This window comes from Pygocentrus nattereri, chromosome 5, assembly GCF_015220715.1.
Source record: "Pygocentrus nattereri isolate fPygNat1 chromosome 5, fPygNat1.pri, whole genome shotgun sequence".
NCBI lineage: Eukaryota > Metazoa > Chordata > Actinopteri > Characiformes > Serrasalmidae > Pygocentrus > Pygocentrus nattereri.
In genome coordinates this window covers 28128323-28153939 of record NC_051215.1, presented here as the reverse complement: position 1 = coordinate 28153939, position 25617 = coordinate 28128323, and the positions used below count along the sequence as shown (strand labels likewise).

General features: G+C 41.7%; 1 protein-coding gene across 4 annotated transcripts in view; it reads left to right on the top strand.

The window, feature by feature from the left end:
- The first annotated feature begins 2326 nt into the window (after positions 1-2326).
- dlk2 (delta-like 2 homolog (Drosophila)) overlaps positions 2327-25617 on the top strand; it is a 37126-nt gene continuing 13835 nt past the window's right edge. Inside the window, exons 1-2 of one of the 4 annotated variants that reach the window (XM_017690664.2) lie at positions 2327-3016; positions 24792-24880. In XM_017690664.2, coding sequence (XP_017546153.1) covers positions 2982-3016; positions 24792-24880 — 124 coding nt within the window. In that variant the 5' untranslated portion in view covers positions 2327-2981. Of the gene's footprint in view, positions 3017-10631; positions 10646-12218; positions 12496-23520; positions 23554-24791; positions 24881-25617 lie in introns of those variants that run through there. The other 3 variants (XM_017690666.2, XM_017690665.2, XM_017690668.2) reach the window with 3 other exon arrangements.

The following is a 25617-nucleotide window of genomic DNA, read 5'->3' as shown; positions in this document are numbered from 1 at the left end:
TTTCAAAGTATTCTTGTGGAGGCTTCATCTTGTGAAGTATTTCCAGACAAACAAAGTACTCTGGTGCTTGTTTTTAGCAGACAACTTCAGATTTCTGTTCTTTGTTCTGTCCTCACTGCAGTTTTTTATGGGACTGTATTTCAGGCACGGTCCTCGACTAGCCAACTGCTGCCCACTAGTGAGTTTATTAGTTGACTAGGCTATGCAGCCCATAGTTAATATCCTATTATGATCATAGCTTTTCTATTCCTTTATGAGTTACTGTGCTATTAGGAACAATGCCTTGATTTAAAATGACATGCAAGCCCAACAGATCTGTCAACAAAACCAACAGACATGCGTTTGGCTTCAGATGCTGACCCGAAATTAAGCAATCAACTGCATGTGGCAAGTGTAGACAATTACTTGGCTGCAAGCTAACACAGCTGAACCTGTAGCGCTATTCCATACCAACATTATAATAGCCATACTTTCAAAGTATGAGGTTGTTAGCTCAACTGTTGCGTTCCACGCGCCATATCACGCCACTGTTTGTGTTCCAAGAAGCTCAGAGCTGCTTGGTGTAAGGGGGGGTCAAAGTGCAGCATGCTCATAAATCAGAACCATTGTGCTGCTTCTCAGGAGACACAAGGCTAAGGTTACAATGCTGACTGCCCCAACTGTCACTCAGCCTTAGAAATTAGGCTTCCATTTCTGCAGATGAGCTAGTAAATACAGAACATTCATTATTGATAGCTTTTATACATCTTGCCATGCACGGACATAAATTAGACATTAAAAGAATGCTAAATTAGCAGTGCAGTGCTCAATGATGGCTCTTCAAAGCTACTTGCATGCTAAGCATGGACATATGCATATTCATAAATTATGCTACTGCATATTCATTCATTCTCCAGTTTCCATTGTTTACATATGAAAGAGAATTATAAAGAGAAGCACTACAGAGCTACAGTATATGGTTTAACATATAAAGGCTGTTTGAATTCAGGCCAAACTGCATGAGAAGAGGCTTTTTCACAGTCAGGCTTGTGAGAAAAGAGCTGATGTTTATTCCTCTCATCTCCGGATCTCTGGGTTTCAAATGCCCAATTGTCCTCGTGTTCTTCATGAGCCTCAGCTGCTCTGGGGTCAAGGCTGCCGCTAGCGTGGAATGTTTGTTGTTCCCTGCTCCAGCAGTTCAGCACCATTTTCATCCTAACATAAACAGACAAGAGTTTGGGCCAGGTGGCCGGGGAAGCATCTATGTGCCACATATTTGGGGGTCACTCAATACCGCAGCCATCAAGGTCTCCGTCTGCTGACAGATTGCCCCCCACACCCTGCATTGTCTGCAGATTACTAGCAGTTAGGGGAGAAGGCATTTCACAGCTGCACCATACATCTAAATGTGCCACCTCTCAGGCCCTCCACTGGCGGCTATTTCAAAGCCACCACTGGGCTGGGTCAAATTTAGCGCGCATCACTATCAACCCCCTGCTCCTCCTACTCACCCCCCCAACCATGTAACAATGAGCTGTAGGATTCAGTTACAACAAGCAGGCCATATCCCACGGGCCCAAAGCACCACCCCTGCACAGAGAAGGAAAGCCACTGTGTATTTATTGCAGTGCAACAGGCAGACCGCACCATCAGCACCGTCCTGTAAGTGACAGGAGTGGAGCATCTGAACTATGGAACGCTAATTCTCGCTTCCTGCTTGTAGCACACGGGGGAAGAAGGGCGTTAATGATCTGAGTGATATCTTCTTACAAAACAAAGATCTCTGAAGAGCAGAGAAAAATCGATTCTTTACAAGACTTGGTCTCGCCGTTCAAGCAAAGGCTTCTAAGGCTTATGTTTGGCCTCCTTCTAATGCAGAGAGTATCTTTTTTTTTTTTTTTGGTCACTTTTTCTCTCTCCATGGTGGCATTGCTACCTGGGCACTGTGGCACAGCTGGCTAGAGGTTCAGCTGCTCACTCGCCCAGTTTTGCTTAACAGAGTTGTTACGTTCCACCTATTCAGGAAGGCTTACCAAGGGATTGCAGCTCAGTACAAAGTCAGATGTCGAAAGGATTATGTGGGCTTTGGCCCCTTGTATTTTTTTCCTTCCTGTCTGGCCTCATGAGAAAGAAACAGAAAGGAACATTTTCCCGCTCTGTGTGGATACGACTCTGTGGTGTTATCGCTTCAAATCAAATTGCGGGTTTAGCTGTAAGTGCCTTGGGACTCTGAAACGATTAGCAAACTCAGAGGCATTTCATAAACACATTGTTTTTCTTTTTTCTTTGTTACTCGTTGCAGGCTATGGTGGAAATACCCATGATACCTGGAGGAACTAGTTGGACTCCAAAGAACTGCTGTTTCCTGATGCTGGAGAACCACAGTGCCTGTAAATCAGGAAATTCATCAAAGCACAGTCATAACATTTCCGTAAACAAAAAACAATCTTTCCAACGTCTACCAGGACTGAATCTAATCATCCTGAGTCTGAGAACTGTTGCCGCAACCCAGCACAGGAGACCAGGCACTTCTGGAAGAAGTAAACAAATCATATTCTGCGAAATGAGAGCTCAGAGACGTGCTTCTGAGTCACACTCCCAGTTATTTCTCTGAACTCTCTGAGAAAAAATAGCTGTCAGAGTGAGAAGGACTTCTCCACTGGGCTTAATTTAACACGGTCACAGCAGGTTATCTAACAAAGTGCGAGCAGCCGTGTGGGTCAGAACCTGGAGCAGAAGATCAAGGCTGGGTGAGAGGGTGTGAAGTGGGACAGTCGCATGCGCCTCCTTGACCATGAGAGGTCGATGAATTGGGGCTGTGGGAGAAGGGGTCAGCAACACATTCTTCTGGCTGTCTGCAGCTAAACACACCAAAATAACCCCCACCAAGGGACTCTGCCCATCATGTGCAGCCTGTGAGGAGCTGGACACACTTGAAGGGCACTACAGTGCAGTGAAAGGATCAGATGAGAGGCAAGCGCTAGACCTTGATATCCACAGAGATGACACTGGACACTGGCTCAGATCACAACAAAGGGTAGGTGGACGCTACATCTCAGAAAAGTAGTTTTGGAAGCTATGATGCTGTTTTTTGAAAGACTTGACAAAAAGTAGTTTTGGAAGCTATGATGCTGTTTTTTGAAAGACTTGACACATCTACAAAGTATATAAAAGTAAATGAATGAAAAGGCTTTTATGTTAAGTGAACTGACAAAATGTACATAGTACAGTTGTTTATTTAATTTTAGGTCAGAAAGCACTTTATATACACGTTATTTACTTTTCAGGAATTATTTTTGAGGATATTAGATAGAAGACTGCATAGGGAAGGGGAAGGAGTTTCCAATAAGGCACAGAGAAAATTGAACTCCATCATACAAGACCTGGTAGATCACCAAAACTGTCCCCATCAGATAAACAGCATTTAAAGCTTTCATCTTTGAGGGAGAGGAGAAAATCAAGCTGATTCAGATCTGAAAACATCCACAGGTGTTTCTGTCCATCCTTCCATCCTTGAGAAGACAACTCAGTGCTATGAGTCTGAAAGGATGTGTCAGCTTTTGAGGAGAAGTCCTTACTCAGAAAAGAGAGTTTAAAAAAGTCAAGTCCTGGTTTGCTGGTGCTCTCAGACCAAAAGACTGTCCACCCTAGAGTCTAGATCTCAGCGTCTTTGAATGTGTTTGAGATTACTTGGATCATGACAAGCAAGAAATGCAACAAACTTCAAACACTGAGCTTTAGAAGATGTGTAAAAAACATTTCTACGTATTTCTTTTGAAATGGAAAGCCCGTCTTTTGAAGAGAGTGAAAGCTCTGGGTGGAAACATGAAATAAAACTTGATATATAAGAAAATACTTTAAAAATATTAATAATGATATATTTAGTTGTTGAGGCTAAATATGTTTTCTGCTTTTCTTCATGACACTGAAAAAGTAGCCTTCTACTTACTGGCCATTTTTACTGGGAAACAAATGAAAGGTGGTGACTTTTGCACAGTAATGTGTGTTCCTAACCCTAACCCTAACACCTTAAACTGCAGGTTTTATGCATTTTTATTAAAAGATTACTATGATTATCCGGTAACTGTTCCAATTTATTTACCAACTACTAAGGAACTAAGTATGTATTTGTGACCCCTGCAGATTTAGGGGTTAAATGATAGATCCTCTGTGCATCCAAATCCATAAGAGCTCTAAGTCTGTTCATACTGATGTAATTTCACAGGGGGCCTTATGTTACTCACCTGCTTCTCAAACGTCCCTGGAGGGCACATTGCTCTGCTCTGAGTGGTGTGGGAGACTTCAGTGGGCAGTAAACAGAGTTCGTAAATACCACTGCTTCCTAATAAAAAACAGTGACAGGCACTATAATCTACTTTCCCTGGAGTTCACAGTCTGTGGTCTCTGGCACGACTGGCAAGAGGCTGATCAGATTCATCTGATGACAGGGCAGAGTTATGTACATTAGAGTGACAGACAGAGAGCAGCAGAGATGGAGAAAGTGGTAAATTCTGGCCATGTGATGAATTAAACTGGCAGACTGCATGTATTCTGCCAATAAGAGATGTTTATTTTTTTGATGATTTTCTCTTTTGCGTGTATGCATTTGACAGAGAGCAGCTTTCACGCAAGTAATGTTACTGCAGCATTAGGAGCCTTACCCAAGGACTCTTATTTGCGTAAGGTGGTGTGCTTGGACAGGCAAGGAACTTAACCTAGTCTGCTGTAAGTCAGCAAAATGAACTACTACGCTACACCAACTGCTACACTCCAGTACCGAGGTGGTCTCCCATCACAGTACTAGCCAGGCCTGACCCTGCTTAGCTTCTGAGATCAAAAGATTATGGCACATTTAAAATGTAAACATTTTTTATTTCTCCCTAATATCATAATTAATAATAATAATTTATTTTTATATAGTACTTTTCACTCTGTCACTGTGCTTTAAGGTCATTCAGAGCCTTAAAAACTAGTAGCAGAACTTTTAAATCTGTCCTGGACGATACAGGTCACCAGTGCAGTTCATTTAAAATGGGAATGATATGATCCCTTTGCATTGTTTTGTTAGGATGCTGCTGATGTGTTTTGTACAAGTTGTAAGGGATGTATTGGTTTCTTTGGAAGTCCAGTAAAAAGATCATTACAGTGATCAATTCTGCTTGTAACACATCTTTTGTCGCTCTGACACAGAAAAGGCCGAACTGAATTCAGAACCATCAGCCTACTGTGCTTGCACACAGAGGAATTAGACCCCCGCATTCTGTGCAGAGTAACACCCACATACATACATTCTAGTGAACACCCACACACTAGGGGGCAGTGGGCACACTTGCCCAGAGCAGTGGGTAGGCCTATCCACAGCGACTGGGGAGCAGTTGGGGATTAGGTGCCAAAGGCATTTCAGTCACATACTGTCGGCTGAGGGGATCGAACCAGCAATCTTACGGTCACAAAGCTGGTTCCCTGAACTGCAGCCCACGACTGCCCCCGATGTAGCGATATTTCTCAAATGACAGAAAGCTACTTTAGTGACTGTACTTGTGTTGGATAAAACAGAGCTCAGCTAATATATTAAATTAAGCAAACAAATAGAAACTGTTTTTTTAAACGTAGAAAATCAACAAAATATGATAAGGCAGAGTTATGGACAGCTATTTACAAGTGGTAAATTATGTTCATGCGATGAAGGAAATTGGAAATGCTTAAAGAGATATTTATTTTTTATAATAAAAAATCAAAATTCTAACATTTGCGTATGATCATAAAAACTGGGTATATACATGTCTTAAATATTCTTTGACAACAGCCAAAGAGTTCAGAAAAATACTTGTGACCTGTGACAGACATAACGTGATGTCTTAAGGTTGACTCACTTGTTAGCGGATGCAAACCATTTGGGTTTGGTGGAAACGAGGACTAAAACCGTCCTTTGACTCACCACGTGCCATATGTCCAACAGTGAAGCAATATGTTGGAGAGATCAGGGGAAGGATGCTCCAACCTATCCAGACAGAACCAGCATCCTTTCTCTGTTGCTATAGTAACAGTTACCACTGTGAACACACAACCAACGTTCCACCGAGCTTCTCATAACAAGATTACTGTTTTATCCACCTTTATACTTGAGATGCGAGTGCACTACCGATGCAGTACAAAGACGAGGAGGTGTATATACAAACCATGGGAAAGTGCCTTTCTTTGAACATGCTTTTATCTTTTAAGACGCTTATATTTTCAATTGCTGAGCATTTGCATGTGAACAGTATAAATATCAAAAGCTATGGGTAGAACATAATTGCTAGAGAGCTTTTAAAGTGCATTTTCTCTGAAAGGCACAGTTTGTCTCACATCCAGGCTTTTCTGCTTCAACTGCCAAACACCCACATAGCTTCCTGTTCATACTTCAAGTCATGCGAGTCAGAATAAACTAAGAAGAAGATACAGAGTGCATCTTCATTTTGGAGTCAAAGATATTCAGTGGCAACAAACTAATGTTTTCCCTTCAGTGCCTCTGGCATAATGAAGCAAAGGCAGGTATGGACAAATGCTAGACTAAACAAGCCATGGAAAAACAAAGCCAAGACAAATGCTGGTACTCATTAGACAGAAATTCTGAACAACTGTGAAGATATGATTGTTGTTTATTACTCTGTAAAAATATGACTGTTTAATGAGCCGATTCACAGTGTTTTATTTAGCGCCATGGACTTCAGGGACTGAACTGGCAGAGAGAGCTTCTAACATGTGAAAGAGCTAAAAGAGACTTCCTATTGAGCTGATAACGCCAGACCTGGTGATAACAGTGAAAACTGGATGACAGTGCTGGGAACTCAGGTTGCTCTGTATCAGGAGGTGAATCTGGGCAGAATGCTGCTTAGATAAAAGCTGGAGCCGTGGTGAATGCTATCATGATGTTCATATCTGGAGACACCCTTATCTCTCCTGTATCCACTAACATGCATTGTTCAGGAGAATGTCGACTACCAGACTAAAGAGACAGAGGCAGACAGACTGTAGTCATTCAGAATCACTGTAAAAAAGAAATCATTGAGAGGAAATAAATATCAGAATTCCCAAGAAACATGATGCATTAACATATTCTCAGCAGCTGCTTTTCAAGTCATACTTGCAGAGCTGAATTTGTTTTAACCAACTTAGATTTGTTTGTTCATTCAACATTAGGCTGCTGACACTTAATCGATTTTTTTAAAGGGAGGAATTTACATTGATGGAACCTGGCAGACGCTCTTATCCAGATGGCATCACAAAATACACAGTGAAGTAAAGTCACTTGGCTGCCAAATTGGTACTCCCTCTCTGCACTGTAAAATGAATGCTGGTATATGGGTGAATGTAAACATATTCCCAAAAAAAAGGAATATATAATAAAAATGCTGTGATGAACTGCAGTTTCCTGCAACACTATAAACTTTTTAGGCTTTGGCAAGACATTTAAGGTTTAAATACTCATATTAAAGTTTTATTTTATGATAATAGTAGTGTAGGGTGCTTACACTATACTACACTAACCAGAGGTGTTACCCACTACACTATACCAACTACTAAACATGCTTTGTGTAAGTACATGGTTTCATTTACCTAGCTTTTGACTAACTCAGCAGACAGCTCAGACAGGTAAGACGCTCCAGGGTGCATTCACATTATCCCTTTTAACCATGCACTTCTTATGTAGACATTTTTTGTGGCCATGCACAGAACAGTGTGGTGCACTATGGTGGCGTGCCACAGCCAAAGTTTCAATTTGTTGAACTCGCTGAACTTTAAATGCACAGCCAGTGACTAGGCTATTTCTTGTCATCCTGTAGTTTTAGGTTTTTTGAACCCTAAAATAATCCGTTGAAATCATGCGTTTGAGTTCCTGAGTTTGAGTTCCTCTGACAGGTGTACCACCTTAAGTCATGATGTAGTCAGATATTGCTGATTTTCATGACGTAGTCAGATCTTGTGGAATAGTGTGAACATATCTTAGTGCTTTAAGCTGAAATATTTTCAGAGTAATTCACTAGAAAAACTGCAAAACACAGGAAAGAATGTTACATGTACCAACTTCGAATGCTCATTTATGCAAAGCTGCTTTCCAGTGTGGACAGTTGGTGCTAACGTCACTGTCACTGTCAACATACTGATTCCCACAGAGATGCTAGGATAAATTACAATTATTATGATGATAGTAAACAAGACTTTTTTGCATTATACTATGAATGATCAGATGCTGTGCACTGCAGAAAAAACCCATTTGATTCTATTGTATATCTCAAAGAAAAAGATGAAAAAGATCTTTATATATTAATACATGTTAATATGGATTATATGCTACAGTAACTGACCTCTGTAACATGATTAGTAACATGCTGTATATATGTGGACTCCACTTTAAAAGAAAGATCTGTTATTGGTAGCCTAATGAATGCTGATGGATGCTGGATGATTAAACAAATCTAACTTGGATGACAACAGCAGCTGCTGTTGGGGGGGGGGGTTGAACGCTGCTGTCGTCGTTTTTCAGATTTTGAAATAATTAGAAAATGGCTGTTGCTCTTTACATTCTTCCAACAGCAGCAAGTTATCAACAGTTTTGTTTTAAAGTAATGTGTGAAACTGAGTCACTACATAAGGAAAACATAAATACTTAAGTATTCAAGAGATATGCATATACAGATGAAGTCACTGATTTCCTAACATGTAAGGCTGAATGTGTTTAGGAAACATAACACTGGTAATAGTATAAAATGTGGGCCATGAACCACGCTGGTCAGAAAGAAAAGCTATAATTATTGCATTTCCACTTCCAGCACAAACATCACAATCAGGCTGTTGCAACAAGAGCGACACCTAAATGCGCTCTTAAAGTGGCTGCACTGAATAGTTTGAGTAATAGATGTGCTATTATCTCAATATAAACACGAGCTGGGCAATCAAAACAAATGAGCTTAGAGTGCTTTTCCATTCATGTGGCTTTAATTTCCGCCGAGCAGAAGCCCAACACTATTCAGGAACGCACTTAAGCTGGACGGAATCAAGTGAACAAAAGACCTTGAACCATCACAGTAACTGATGGTATAGAGATTGATGTCCAGTTTGGAACAGATGCATGGACTGACAGGTGCTTAATAGGGCAATACAATACAGTGCATTTAGGGCAGCACTTTGAAAATATAGCTGTTGAGGCTAAAGTTAATTGCGCTAATTTTGGAGATGACAAAATCTCCAGACACATGAGCTACATGCAAACAGTTGAGCGAAAAACACTGCCATACTTTGCAGGACAGTGCTTAATGTGTGGTCTCTGTCTCACCATGACCATATTTGCATACGTGGGCTTGTTCGCGAGTGCATGACTTGTTGCATCGTCTTTCGTCAGACCGTGGAGAGAACATGTAGATACCTGTTTTAAAACATTGTGCAGGCTTGATATTGTGGAGATAATCTGCTGAAAAGCCATTCTCTCCTTCCTACGACTGGCAGCAGAACATCAGGAGCTTTGTCTGTCGCTACAGCAACAAGGAAAGACTCTCATTACCACACAATTCTAAAACATTTCTGCTAGGTTATGAAAAAGCAATTAACGCATACATGCATCCTCGTATCCCTATTAGACAGCAAAAATGATCCCAGTTAACAGAATGTTTGCTGAGGTCTATTCAAAACCCAAAACGCTGGATGTTAAACAGTCAGTACACTCTCAGCAAATAGGGTTCTGTGACTCACAGTGGCAGAACCTTTATATGGACAACATAGAAGCATTTTAAAAGAACTACAGTACTGTGCAAAAGTCAGAAAACACCCTTTATTTACTTAATTTCCAATAAAAATGGAAAGTTATCCACTTTTCAGCAGAAAACTGTTATTTCACAGAAAATGACACAGAAGCCTAACAACTAATTCTATTTGTTTTCAGTATTTAGTGTGTCCACTCTTTGTCTTTATTACAGCTCCTACTCTTTTGGGAAGACTTGCTTTCAGTTCAAGACATCAGCAGGGATATTTTTACATACCTCTAAAGTTCAGTCTTGCAAGTTGGTTGAATTTTCTGCAATTCCAAACACATCCAGTGATGTTGAGATCTGGACTCTGGGGTGGTGAGTTCACTGTTCTCAGTGAGGTTTTTGACAGCTACACATCCTTTCAGACCCACAGTGCTGAATTGTCTTCTCACAGTTGTAGGATGGACGGAAACACCGGTGGATTTTGATTTTTTTAGATCATAAGCAGTTTGATTTTCTCTTCTTTCTCAAAGATGAAAGCTTTAAGTGATGGAACCAGTTTTTGGTGGTACAGTTGTTAGGAGTCCCATTTTCACTTTATCTTTTTAAAAATGTTTTGGGTGACACTTTATTTATGTGGGTCTTTATGAGTGGTCTATTTTTAAATGAAACAAACACTCAACAGACTCTCAGTAACATGTCAAAAATATATGAGAGTTAGGATTAGGTTCTGGGTTGAGGTTAAGGTTAGGGTTAGGATTAGTTTTTGGGTAACAGACGTAACATACACTACATTTCCAAAAATTTTATTTGCTCATCTGCCTTCATACGCCTATGAACTTGAGTGACATCCCATTCTTAATCCATAGGGTTTAATATGATGTCGGCCCACCCTTTGCAGCTACACCAGCTTCAACTCTTCTGGGAAGTCTTTCCACAAGGTGTGTGTTTATGGGAATTTTTACCATTCTTCCAGAAGCACATTTGTGAGGGCAGACAATGATGTTGGATGAGAAGGCCTGGCTCACAGTCTCTGCTCTAATAAATCCCAAAGGTGTTGAGGTCAGGACTCTGTGTAGGCCAGTCAAGTTCTTCCACACCATACTCTTCCATTCATGTCTTTATGAACCTTGCTTTGTGCACTGGTGCGCAGTCATTTTGTAAGAGGAGGGGGCCGTCTCTTTGTGGTGTTCCCACAAAGTTGGGAGCATAAAATTGTCCAAAATCTCTTGGTCTGCTGAAGCATTAAGAGTTCCTTTCACTGGAACTAAGGAGCCGAGCCCAACTGCTGAAAAACAATACCACACCATAATCCCCCCTCCACCAAACTTTACACATGGCACAATGCAGTCAGACCAGTACCGTTCTCCTGGCAACCGCCAAACCCAGACTCGTCCATCGGATTATCAGACAAAGAAGCATGATTCGTAACTCCAGAGAACACGTGTCCACTGCTCTAGAGTCCAGTGGCGGCACTTTACGCCACTGCATTCAACGCTTTGCATTGCGCTTGGTGATGTAAGGCTAAACCCATTCCATGAAGCTCTCTATGCTGTTCTTGAGATAATCTGAAGGCCACATGAAGTTTGGAGGTCTGTAGCGATTGATTCTGCAGAAAGTTGGCGACCTCTCTGCACTATGCGCCTCAGCATCCACTGACCATATGCTGTCATTTTACGTGGCCTACCACTTCATGGCTGAGTTGCTGTCGTTCCTAATCACTTCCACTTTGTTATAATCCCACTAACATTTGACTGTGGAATATTTAGTAGCAAGGAAATTTCATGATTGGACTTGCACAGGTGGCATCCTATCATGGTACCAAGCTGCAATTCACTGAGCCCCTGAGAGTGACGCATTCTTTCACAAATGTTTGTAAAAACTTCTTCAAGATATTTACTTCAATGTATTCAGATGCTTCACTACTGCTACTTCACTGATGTTGTTGATGCGTTACTGATCATCTGTATAGAGTTTATTAGTCATCTTCAAAGGACCACTGAAAATAGTGTTAACGTTTTTGTGCTTGTTTTTAAAAATTCCTGTTTTTTTCACTGATTTTCTTTTGATTTTGCCACTTTCTTATGCTAGTGGATCATCTAATTTCTAATCTTCTCAGAAATAAGGTGGTCTCTGTTGCACAGCTTTGTATATGTATACAACATATTCTATGGAGTTTAAACATGATAATAACAATAACAACACAACTACCAATTATTCATGGCAATAGAGAGTAGAATATCTGACTACCAAAACTTTGACTATCAACTATCAGCAATATCAGAAAGGTCCACATAAGAAAGAATAATTTTCTACATCACAAAAAATGTACACATTCAAAAGGTTCTTTGAGTGTTTTTTTTTTTTATATTTAACTACTGTCTTTACTAAAGAATCTCTATTGCTTTTAAGAGTGTGGCGAAGAAAAAAATGAGGTAGGCGTGAGGAAGCTGAGGCACGTGTGCTGCTTGTGTCTCTGTGAGTGGTGGTAAAGGAGAGGTGTAGTGAGGGAAGCGAGCCTGTCTCTTTAAAAACTGGTCCTTGGGCAGGTTGTGCTGTTGAGTGGGGAGGTGGATCCTTGCCTGTCTTTATTCTGCCTGTTTTTTCCCCCAACAAGCATTTCTATCAACAAACCCTGCCTCACCGACAGCCTGCTGCTGAGCCAGTGTGTGAGCATAATTGATTGAGCAGTGTGTGTATGTGTGTGTGTGTGTACGCATGTCACTTCATCACCTGAGGACTGCATTCTACTGAGCAGGACTTCTCAGCTCAGGTAGCACCTACTGTACCAGTGAGTGTCTTTACTCTATTTGTATTGATTAGAAGCTTATGCATTATTAATGAGATAATCTAGGACATGATTTCAAACGTATGATTATCTTATTGTTAAGGGCTTCGGGTAATAGTAGATTTTAGCATATATGGCGCAAAGTTGTTGGTATCTGAGGAACGCTGTTTAATTGGGAAGCAAGCATTTAGAATGTTTATGGAAAAACACTCAAATTAGAAAAGATAAAATTAACTATTACAATAAGGAATAATTTTATGTCTGTCAATGTGTTTGTTTAAACATTTCAAAACCCAACTTTATAGTTATTTTTTTATTGTAGTAGTTGCAGTGGCTCAACCAGTCTGCCTTTAAGTTAACCCCGGTGTGCTGGTGATGGAATTTAAACAAATCCATGTGATGGCTAGAGGTGTCGAGGAGAAATCTGAAACTAGCTCAAAACATAACTACTTTTTTTTCTTGTTAATTTTCACTGCATGCTTATTTGTATACAACCCCAATTTCAATGAAGTTTGGACATTGTGTAAAACATAAATAAAAACAGAAGACGATGATTTGCAAGTCCTTTTCAACCTATATTCAATTGAATACACTACAAAGACAAGATATTTAATGTTCAAACAGATAAACTTCATTGTTTTTTGCAAATATTGACGCATTTTAAATTTGATGCCTGCAACATGTTCCAAAGAAGTTGGGACAGGGGCAACAAAAGACTGGGAAAGTTGAGGAATGCTCAAAACACACCTGTTTGGAACATTCCACAGGTGAACAGGTTAATTGGAAACAGGTGAGTGTCATGATTGGGTATAAAGGGAGCATCCCTGAAAGGCTCAGTCGTTCACAAGCAAGGATGGGGTGGAGTTTTACCACTTTGTGAACAACTGCGTGAGCAAATAGTCCAACAGTTTAAGAACAACGTTTTTCAACATGCAACTGCAAGGAATTTAGGGATTTCATCATCTACAGTCCATAATATCATCAAAAGATTCAGAGAATCTGGAGAAATCTCTGCAAGTAAGCGGCAAGGCAGAAAACCAACATTGAATGTCCGTGACCTTCGATCCCTCAGGCGGCACTGCATTAAAAACTGACATCATTCTGTAACGGATATAGCAATTTTACAAGCACAAACACAGTTACCGCTAAGATAAATGGGTTGATATTAGCAAAATATTGTATGTCTGACATAATTTGCAGATACATAAACAGGTTCTATGCTTTTACTGAGTGTATTTGTGTTTCTCTATTAACTCTATGATGACAATTTGTTTCTTGACATCTGATCATTTGACAAATGCCTGAACCTGAACTGTAAAATGATTTTTTTTAAAGCCAAATGTAGGCCTACATAAAGAAAGTGTCACACTGCAGTACCTCATTGTCTCCAAGTAATGTGTAGGTTCTTAAAGAACCTTTCAATGGATGGTTCCTTGAGGAACCATTTTCCTAAATTATGTGCACAAGTGTGAAGAACCTCTTTAAAGTTTACAAAGCCTCCATATCAATTAGCAATTTCACCAACACTCTTAAAATTAGAGGTGCCAACAAGGGTTTTTTTGTGTGATGCCATCGAAAAACCACTTTTGGTTCCCAAATAACAATTTTTATTTAATTTTCTATCATAGAAAAGAAAAGAAGAAGAAAAAAAAAACCCAACCCAAAATAATAACCAAAAACAGAGGAGGGAAAGAAACTACAGAACCACTCCCCTACCCCATCCCACTAACAACAAGAGACAGCTTGCTAGACATAAAGGTGGACATTCTAGACATTCCATTCAAAAAACAAATACATATAAATAAACATAGACATCCGCCTTCATACATCTCGGCCAAATCTGAGCACAGGAAGGGAGACCAAGTATGCTTAAATTGGCCTGTATGATGAACATTCATTACTAGGTCTCTTTTTTAATATAAGGGAGATATTTGCTTCGTTTAGTGAAGCAGGCATAGTATTTTTATTGAATGAATCTAAAAACATGTTCAAAAGCTGGTTGATAATTGTATCTTTACATTTTTTGTAAAACTCTAGGATGTATCCATCAGGTCCAGGAGCCTTTCCTGCTTTAAGTATGGCAATAGCATCCACAACCTCCCTTTTGGAAATCTGCCTGCCTAAAGCTTCCCTTACGCCTCGGATAGCGCAGGGAGTGAAATCTTTTCTAGAAACTTGTGTATTTTTGGGCCAGGTGTTTCGATGGATGATTTATACAGCTGTAATAAACCCTCATTGTCTTATTAATGTTTTTAGTTGCAATCTGCAATTTTCCACTTGAATTTTTAAGTGCTGCAATAATATTAGAATGTGATCTGTTCTTAACCAAAGAAGCTAAAAGTCGACCTGGTTTGTTCCCTCACTCGTGTCATTTTTGTCTGGTATAGAAAGTAGCTAGTTCTGCTTTCTGTGTCTGTATTCGATCTATAGCAGATCTAGTAGCTAACAGTTCTTTATAGAGAGCTTTGGTGGGAAAGTTCTTAAATTTCTTATCACATTCCTTTAATTTAGCCTCGAGATCCAACTGTGCTTGTATGGTCTCTTTTTTTGGCAGTGCCATATGAAAATATAGACCCCCTCATAAATGCCTTTCCAGTGTCTCATAACAATGAATGGCTTACTTCTTCCTTGTTGTCACGTATTCGGCTAGCCAGCCTATGAACTACACTTCCCAGAGTCCTCAAAGTCATCACCTGACTGAAGGAAGCTCATCAGTGGACTATAACCGCTTAAGTTCTCCTGAATACTGATGATGTTCACCTGTATGTCTTTATCACATGGCCTGCCTAGATAGTATTTTAGCCCAGGCTATAGTCAGGTTCATTGAGAGGTATTGCTTTCCTAGTGAAACTACTGAGCGTTATTTCTGGTTTGATCTTCTGTTTTTTAGACCTTGTGTTTTCTCCTGTTTTCTCGTTTACGCTGATTTTTGGATTTGCCCCTTTGTACTGTTGCCTGTTTTTTGGATATTTGGTTTTTGACTCATTGCCTGTGTTTTGGACTCTGCTCTGCTTTTCCCTGCTTGGTTATGACTGCCTTCTGTTTTGTGGATTACTTTGGAACTGACCTATGCCTGTGTATTGATGATGATATATCTGCCTGACTCCCAACGTAAAGCTTCTTCTCTGTTTTATAACCGTGAGCATCTGCTTACTGGTCAAACGTTACACTTGTCATTCATCACTAAGAAATAGCTCTATTGATCTTCCAAATATTTTACGAAATGTGGACTACTTAGCAATGAAGCATTCAATCTCCATGACTTAACACTAAGTCATAGGCTGGAGGTTAGGGAACCGGCGTTGTGAGCCGAAGGTCACCGGTTTGATCGACAGTACGTGACTGAGGTGCCCCTGAGCAAGGCAGACCACCTCTCGGTTCGTTTGTAGTTTGTTTTGTGGTTGGATTAATTTGTGCATTGTGAAAACAAAACAGCCCCAGTCCGCTTTAGCTCTGCTTTATGATGAAGACCTCGAGGCTCACCGTTCACGCAGCAGGTAAAACAGACTAAGAATCATTTATAAGGTTCTACTCAGGATAAAGTCTGTCAGTGATGTGAGACAGACAGCAGCTCTGACTTATTAACGCGATAAGATGCGAGACCTCGCGTGATTTTGCCGTGTTAAAGGCTCAGTCTGGACACGCAACACAATTTTCAGCTGCTTTCACACTGAACGATGAATGGAGCTTCACTGAGGAGCACAGCTGAAAATGGAGCCCACCACGACAGACCCGCGGGGCCATTTTTGCAATTTTGCGCGATGCACTTCGGCCAGTTTCAACGCGGCCAATAGCAGAGCAGCAGGCGGGTCTGGTGGTTCTTCTCGTCACCTGATAGGTCGGATTTATCAGCGATCGCCGCCCACTTGGTGAGCGCTGTGTACACTGTGAGTGCCGTGAACGGGGCCTGATCTCTAACGGACTTGTGGTCCGAGACCTCAAAGGACCAGAAAGAAAACGGTGTCCTCTTCACAGTTCACTCACATTCTAATGTTTAAACTGAGGTAATCTGCAGTTGGTTCCCCTCCGAGTTCACTCGGTTCAGTTCTTTCAAAACTATAAGTGAAACACTGTTACACACGCGGCTCTTCGGCAGCGAGCTGCAGGAACAGCAGCAGCCTCCGATATGAGCGGATAACTGTCATCTTTAAACGGAGGAAACGGTTAGTTAGCTTACCGTACAGTTAACAGACCGTTAGGTGATGGCGCAAAGCCCAGCAGAAGCGGCTGCCTCTTCCCTGTTTAGCCTCAGACTGACCATAGCCGGCGGCGTTCAGACAGTCCAGCGCCTGCGTGGGGGAGGAAAAAGACATCGCACCTGCTTCAGTGAAAACCTTCAGAGTAGCCGGGTACCGCATGGCGAATCTCCCCCCACGCTGCTGGAGCACGTTGCACGTCTGACTAAACCCTCGGTGTTTCTGACGGACACAGACAGAGAAGTCCTGTTGAATACGCAGCCGGTGCTCTTGAAACTTCAGCTGCTCCTCAGCTTTGGCGGCAGACGTGACTCAGACTTTATCCCAAAAGCTGTGGAGCTTGATGACCAATGGCCGCGCCTCTGGCTTTGGCCCAAGCCGATGTGCTCGGTCGGTCTTCAGGCGGTCGTTCTTGCAAACGAGCCCGAGAAGTGGTGAGTGGTGGAAGCCACGTCTCAGAGAACTCGACAGACTGCACCTTCAGGTAGATTTGTAAGGATAACATTGTCACGCCTGCTCCGATTCTCCAAGTCCATCCATCTTCTCCATCTTCTCCATCTTTGCCTCCACTTTTTCCTGCAGGCGGCTAATTCGGATTCTGCTGAAGTTAGCTAGCTAGTTAGCTTATCCTCCGCATTGGAAACCCGCGTTTCTACCTCAGTCAGCCGAACTGTTGTCTTGAACTTTCATGGCGATCGAACCCAGAGTTGTAACTAGCTGGCCGAACTTTTGGCCCAGGGCCGCTGAGATGTTAGCGGTAATGTCCTTAATTATTCGGTCGCTATCACTGCTGTATTTGTTGGGGCCATCTTGGTCTGCAGCCAACACGGTTCGTTTATCCTTCTAAAATAACCCGAGCCTACACTAAACAGTTATGCACAGCGCAAGTAAAATTAAAACATTCCAGTGGAAAGTTTCAGGAGCAGAGCGCTTCTAAACCTCTCAGCTCAGCGTCTTCACATGACCCGACCTGAAGAACCTTTTAGTGAATGGCTCCTTGAAAAACCACTTTAAACTTCCTTTAAACCACTGTTACATGTAAATGTGAAAGCCCATTTTCTTCCAAATAATGTAATAGTATTGACATAGAACCTTCACATTATGCATGTGAACCTTTATTTGGTTCCTTCATATTAACAAGCTGTTTTTTTAAAACACAGTTCTTTGGGAAACCAAAAGTGGGTTTTACTTGGCCTCTTTCAAAGAACACTCCTGAAAATACGTCTAAGCCAAAAACACATTAGAAACCCATTTTAACCAGGTAATACTGAATATATCATACTTCCCAAGACGTCCCTTTACAGCCAAAGGTTTATATTTCCTAGAGGAATGCAGAGATGGAGGTTATGTGCCGTCAGACAGAGTTGCGAAAGAAGGAAAAAACACCTCGCCAAGAATATCCCAGCAGCCACTTCTGCTCACACCTCAGCTGTTTGGTGGTGACATTTTGACTCTGGCTACTGACGTTAACTCTGAGAGTGTGACATGTGGTGTGCATGACCGCAGCAGGTCTAACAGGAGGATAAGTTGAACACGACCCCTAAACCAGAGCTAAAGTGCTTAGAATATGAAAGGAAGTAAGTGCAATTAACAGAGCGACTGGAACTTGTGACAATTAGTCACACATTACAAATTTGCCACGAGAGAAATCAGGTTTGCATGTAGCCAGATTTAGACCCACTCTTTTTTTCTGACGTTTTATAGTAGTTTTACATTTTATATTAACAAATCTAACAGATTCAAAAAAGGAAAGAAAACAGGTACACATTAAAACTGATAATTAGTGGTCATAATCCTTGCAGAAACACTCCAGGAAATGTTTCTTGTTTCGCAGAAAAACTGAGTGTCTCACCTCATCTATTTATGTGTATATATATATATATATATATATATATATATATATATATATATATATATATATACTACTGCACAAAAGTGCACCTTGGAAAATTACAATAAAGTCGGTACTTGGTTACCTGTATCTCCCTACTGTGATCAGAAATGGGGCTGATGGGTCATACAGACGCCCACAGTTTAACTAATACTGTGTAAAAGTTATAGACTCCTAAGCATGGTGTGAACACCATTTATCTTGGCAGTAAGTTCTTTTTTTGTGTTTTTTGCTTGTAAAACAGCATATATCATTAGAATTCCATGTTCCATGGACATGGAGTTCCATGTTTCTCCTCAACATACGTAGTGACTGCATAGATTTGCTCAGTTCCATCACCAGCTCACTTGATTTAACATCATGAAGTATTGATCTGCCAAATAATATTGGACTGCATCAGGGAGACGTTTGGATGTGGTGAAACAAACACACTGACATGCATAAAATCAGTACTTGTACCAATGTTATTTGTATTTTCACTCTCTCTCTCTCTCTCTCTCTCTATATATATATATATATATATATATATATATATATATATATATATATATATATATATATATATATATATGTACTGTTGGCACATTGTCCACTGAGGAGAAAAGACGATGAGCCTCCATCAGTGTCCAAGGTGCACCAGTTCACTCTTAGTTCATTAACTCATCTGAAGAGGAGAGTTTCTGTTACTTATTCAACATGAAAGCCTATCAATTTCTCTTGGCTATTTTTGATTATCATAAATCAAATGTTGTGCTTCATTAATCCTTAAAAATACTCAGATATCAAAATTTGTTGAAATACACACCCATAGATAATACCTGTCCATTTTTCTCCAGTCCTTGCATATGCTGCAACCTTTGCCAGTTCATTAAGACATTCCTGTATAGAAGGTGCAGGTCCTGACTTCCACCCCATAACCACAACTTCTATATGAATCTGATATGAGGCTGATATGAATCCAAACAGTTAGAGAGCCAGGAAAATGAGTGCAAGAAGAAAAAAAAGACTGCAAGGGCTCCAAGAAGGTAAAATCTAGGGTAAAATTTAAAAAAAGGATTTTCATTATTTCAAGTAACTAAACAAGAACACAAAGCCCAAATTGTTACATGTTAGGACAGAAAGGACAGAACCAGAGCACATGCATCAAGCTGCCCTCCCCTTCCTGACACAGAAAACTATCATCAACATTGTTAACTGCTTAATCCAGAAAGGGTCGTGGTAGCAGTTGGGAGAGCAGAGAATCCCAGATGACCCCATCCCCCGCAACTTCCTCCAGCTCATCCCCAGGGACCCCAAGCCACTCCCAGGCCAACTTGGAGATGTAATCCCTCCAGCGGGTCCTAGGACGACCCTGGGGTCTTATCCTGGTAGGCCGTGCCTGGTACACCCCCACCAGGAGGTGTCCAGGGGGCATCCGAATCAGATGCCCAAACCACCTCAGCTGGCTCCTCTCAATGCATAGGTGTAGCGGCTCTACTCTGAGCTCCTCCTGGATAGCCGAGCTCCTCACCCTATCAAATAGAGTGTAGCCCGCCACCCTGTGAAGAAAGCTCATTTCTGCCACTTGTATTCGCAATCTCATTCTTTCGTTCATTACCCACAGCTCATGACCATAGGTGACGGTCGGGATGTAGGCCCCCCCGGTAAACAGAGAGCTTTGCCTTATGGCTCAGCTCCCTCTTCACCACTACAGTCCAGTACATTGACCGCATTACTGCTGCCGCCTGTCCCAGTCTGCGGCCGATCTCACAATCTCTCTTTCCATCACTCGTGAACAAGACACCAAGATACTTAAACTCCTCCATCTGGGGCAAGTCCTTTCCCCTTACCTGGTGTGGGCATGCCATCCTTTTCCAGACTAAGACCATGGACTCAGATTTGGAGGTGCATACCAACCGCTTCACACTCAGCTGCAAACCGCTCCAGTGAGCGCTGGAGGCATCCATGTGATTCAGCCAAAAGAACAACATCGTCTGCAAATAGCAGAGATGCAACCCCCTGGCCTCCACACATAATGCCCTCCTGACCTTGGCTACGCATTGATACCCTGTCCATGAATATCACAAACAGGAGTGGAGACAGGGCACAATCCTAGAGGAGTCCAATGCTAACACAGAAAGAGTCCGACTTGCCGAGTATATGAATCACAGCTCTCACTCCGGGAGTAGAGATTGAATGGCCCAGAGTAGTAGCCCTGGCACCCCATACTCCCTGAGGGCTTCATGTTCCCCAAGATATCTTGGGGAACATGGTTGTAAGTCTTCTCCAAATCCACAAAACACATGTAGACTGTGTTGGCAAACTCCCATGCCCCCTCAACAATCTGTGAGAAGGTGAAATGCCAGTCCATTGTTCCATGGCCCGCATGGAATCCACATGTTCCTCCTCAATCTGAGGTTCAATTATCAGTCGAAGTCTCCTTTCCAGCACCTTGTTATAGACTTTCCCAGTGAGGCTGAGCAGTGTGATACTCCGGTAGTTGACCCACATCTTCTGGTCCCTTTTCTTAAAAATAGGGATCACCACCCCGGTCTGCCAGTCCAAGGGTACTGTTCCTGAGGTCCATGCAATGTTGCAGAGGCATGTCAGCCATGACATCCCCACAATATCTAGAGCCTTAAGCATCTCCAGACAAATCTCATCCATCCCCGGTGCCATGCCACTGAAGAGCTTGCCAATTACCTCAGAGACCTCCACCAGGGAAATGAAGCTTGACATGACAGAAGCCTCTGGCCCTGACTCCCGTGAGGGAGGCATGTCTCCCGGATTAAGGAGTACCTAAAAATGCTCCTTCTATCAACCGAAAATATCCTTAATTTGAAATCAAAGTTTCTCCACTGCTGCTGAATACAGCTTGGGTGCAGCCACCCCGACCATGCCTGAGTTGCCAGACAGTTGTCCAGAACCTCATTAAGGCTGATCGAAAGTCTTTTTCCATGGCTGCACCAAACTCCTCCCACGCCCTGGATTTTGCTTCTGCCACCTTTGCGGCTGCCACCTTTTTTACCTGTTGGTACCTATCTGCTGAGACCTCTTTCTTCAGCTTGACAGCGTCCCTCACCACCGGTGTCCACCAAGGGGTTCTTGGGTTACCGCCCTGACAGGCACCCACAAGCTTTTGGCCACAGCTACACCTGGCAGCTTCCATAATAGAGGTTTTGAACAGGGTCCTTTCAGACTCCATGTCCCCGACCTCCCCCTTGACATGAGAAAAGCTCTCCTGGAGTTGGGAGTTAAAATCATTCCAAACAAGGGCCTCCGACAGTTCCCAGCATTCCAGAATCCCATTCCCCTTTCCAGAATCCCGCCTACTCGCTCCAAGAAGGCCGAATACACAACACACATAAGCACACACAACAGTCAGAGTTTTCCTCTCTGTGATTTTAATTCGCATTGAGGCGACCCTCTCGTCCACCGGGACAAACTCCAACTGCAAGGCCGCCAGCTGGGGACTCGTGAGTATCCCCACACCTGCCCGGCACCTGTCACCTTGTGCAATCCCTGAACAGGAGACAACCCCACATTGTCTCTTCGGGCTGGACGCTACCCACAGGCCTGGCTCCGGGGTCCTGATGACCCTCTCCAAGGCAGGGTACACGATTGTCTGTGTCCATTTTTCATGGAGGTCATGAAGACCTGTTCACCCTGGGAGACCCTACCAGGAGAATATTGCTCCTGATGACTTAGATCTGAAGATCTCTTGACCACACAAGCCCATCCGCCATGACAAGGCCCGGATCCAGGAAGGGACCAAAAAAGTACCAATAGTGCTAATTTTTAAAATACTATCAAAAACAAAATATCTGTGATTTTACTGAAGACTTCATGTGCTGCACTAAATCCAATTAGTCAGGACTAATTATGCCCTTTGTAATGAAACATGCAGTTGGTCAAGGTTCTAGATGTACAGATGATTTTCACTTTATACTCAGATAAGCACACTGTGACATATTGTGATGTAACTCATCACTATAAATACCAATTAATCACATTAAATATTGCCACATTGTCCACCCCTACCAGCAACACCAAGACAATGCTGATACAATCTACAGTACAATTACATTCTTAAAAATAAGTGTTAAAAGGGTTCGTTGGAGCAATGCCAGATTTTTGTTCATCATCAAAGAACATTACAATGAATGAAATGTGCAAGCTTGAAGAACTGTTTCCAAATTTAAAGACCTTAATGTAACATTATCCAATTAAATTTTGCCACCAAGAAACATTATCTTTAGGATATCAGGTTCTTCACACTCACATATCTCACTTAAAGTTCTTTAAGGAAGCATCCACTGAAAAGGGCCTTTAGAGAACCCAAATTGGTTCTTCTACTGCATCACTACAAAGATCGCTGTTTGGCACCATCATATTTAAGTGTATATATCAAGTTTGAAGCATGGTCTCACATCTGGTGCTTTCTGGAACTCAGACCTGGTAATGGGTATTTGGTTGTCTCAGCTGGATGATAAACATGCTACCCAAACATAGAGAGGTGAAATCCCCATTTGGGCCCTCTGTGTCTTTAACAATGAAAAAAGGGACAACTGCCAAAACGGATACTCTCACTTCATTTTCGGCATCCTACAAACTAGCACAGGCTGATTACACACAGCTAAGTATAGCACCTGGCATAATCAATGGCTGAGCGATTGAGCTGTGAAAATGACAAGAACGGATAAATATAGCTTGTTTATTTTCACTGCCAGGTGGCTCGATGAGAGATGGGGTAGAAAGTCGAACTGATAATTGACATGGCATCTCTAGCATCAAGGACAATAGATGTTAGCTATCTACAATGACATGAGAAAAGCCTCTAGTTATGGAAATAAATCTCTTCTCAGGTTTCAAGCTCAAAGCATTTCCCAAGTTGCTTTTATTAACAGCTCCGTTCAGCAGGCAAGAGAGCAACCAAAGTGGGCAGCAGGAGCTCAGCGGCCAAAGCATCATCACCTGGACCAGAACCTATGGATGGTAATTGAGAGATTACCCAGAAGGGTAACCTCAAGCCAAGAGTGTCCTGAAAAAATTATACACTATCATTCTCTCTCAGTTCCAAGGGCTGCCATTCCCATTTTGAATAGTAGCATCATCCAGATAAGTGATTAAGGATTGACCCCCAAGTGGTTGCCTGCAAATCAGATTTTGAAAAATTGAGTCTAATTCACAATGACAAGCTTGCTAATCTTACACAATGTAGCTACTGCTGTTTATCCATCTATAAAGAAGGTGCAGATGCTGCTGCTTTGAAGACATCTAAAGTAGTTGTATCAATAGGCAAACAAGATGGGGAAGAAGGCGTGTGGTCCTGTTGTAAATGTCCACCATTAAAGATTCAAACAGTCATTTAAATTATTGAGAGAGCATCTGTTAGCTATTCTACGGTCAGGTTTCACCTCGGATTGATCTTCAGGGGGTTGAAGAGTCAGTAGGAAAGAGCTCCTGACAATTTTTGTGCATTGGTTTATGGGTGGAGATACAAGTATTCTGTGTGTCCAATAATTATATCCAGGAGCTGAAACACTGTTGACTCATTTACTGTACAATTCACATGATGTTTCAACTTGCCCACAGAACATGTATATGTTTGCATACTGATGCTTATGTTGTTGTCATTTGATGTCTTTGGAATCCTTTAGCTCCTGGTATTTTTCCTCTGGGCTGCATTGGCAAATACATTAGGCACCAATATATTTACCCTGCTATTCAACTGTGTAGTGTTACATAAGCTTTCAATGGATGATGCAGACATCCAAGAGAGCATAACTGGAATCATTCTCTCTGGGTGGATAGAATCAAAGCCAGTTCATGAGGAGCCACTTCCTATTTCTCCCATTAGATCATACAGGACTGCAAACATTGGAGGGCTCCTGTAAATGAATTCATGATGAATGGTGGTGAATGTAACAAAATGGCTAAGAATGAAATATTAAACACAATTATAGTGAAATATGTTGGAACTTTCTTTATAGAAGAATATATTCCATTAAAAAACAATTTGTAATTAGCACCCTCCTCCAAGTATTTTAAGCATATAATGGCTGTTTCCAAAAAGCTTTAAATTGAACTTGCTAATATGGCAACAAACATTGGCACTTCATAAAACTCTTATTGATAATTGCTATCCAGGTTTTCTTGAAAACAACCTAAATTAATGAACAAGGTGATAACGGTCTTTAATACTAATGCGAGATTCTCTTGTTGTATTTCAGATTTCCCTGCACCATGATACAGAGGGTAACCCTGACCCTACTCTTCTGGGGTAGCTGTGTCTTGCTCATTCCTAACTGCGAAGGCCAAGGTAAATATCCCTGACCGATTTTAACCAACCATCTGGCTATGAAAAACACATCAAGCTAACCATCTGACTATGAAAACACATCAAGCTAACTATCTGTCTATGAAAACACATCAACTAACTATGTGCACTGCAAGCTTATCCGAAGACTATAAAATATGTACAGTACAAAATGGATGAAATGAGTTATGTTATACTGACAAGTCCAAAGCATTACTGTTGGACTGGCAATCCCAAGTCACAATCCAAATAAGTATCTGTTTCTTTGTCACGAACGTCTCAAACAAGATCCAATGATGCGTTTGCTCAAAGTATTAATTGCGTTGTTCTGTTAATGACAACCTCCACTTTCAGCTCTGATGTACAGCTTTCATGACCAGTAGAGTGTAATGCAGTATCTATGACTGGGTGGGGCGGATTTGGTGGAGGGGTTCCCTCAAGGCTGATACGCCTCATGAGAATTCAGCTGTGAAATTCCTGTCTGGTTAGAGAATGTTATTAATCTGTGCCTTGGTCATTATGGTGACTGGACAAGACATGATATGCTATGACTGGAGATGTGCGACACGTGTGTCAGAGTGCAAAGGTCAAGAAACTAAGTCTCTAGCACACAGCCTTTGAAAAGCTCCGCTAGCTCTTGGGTAACCATAGTACCTTCTGCACCTCCTAGGCTAAACCTTAGGGTCAGGTCAGATCCAGGGGATAAGAAGGCAGATCTGTGCCTGGTTGTCCAGGCTAAA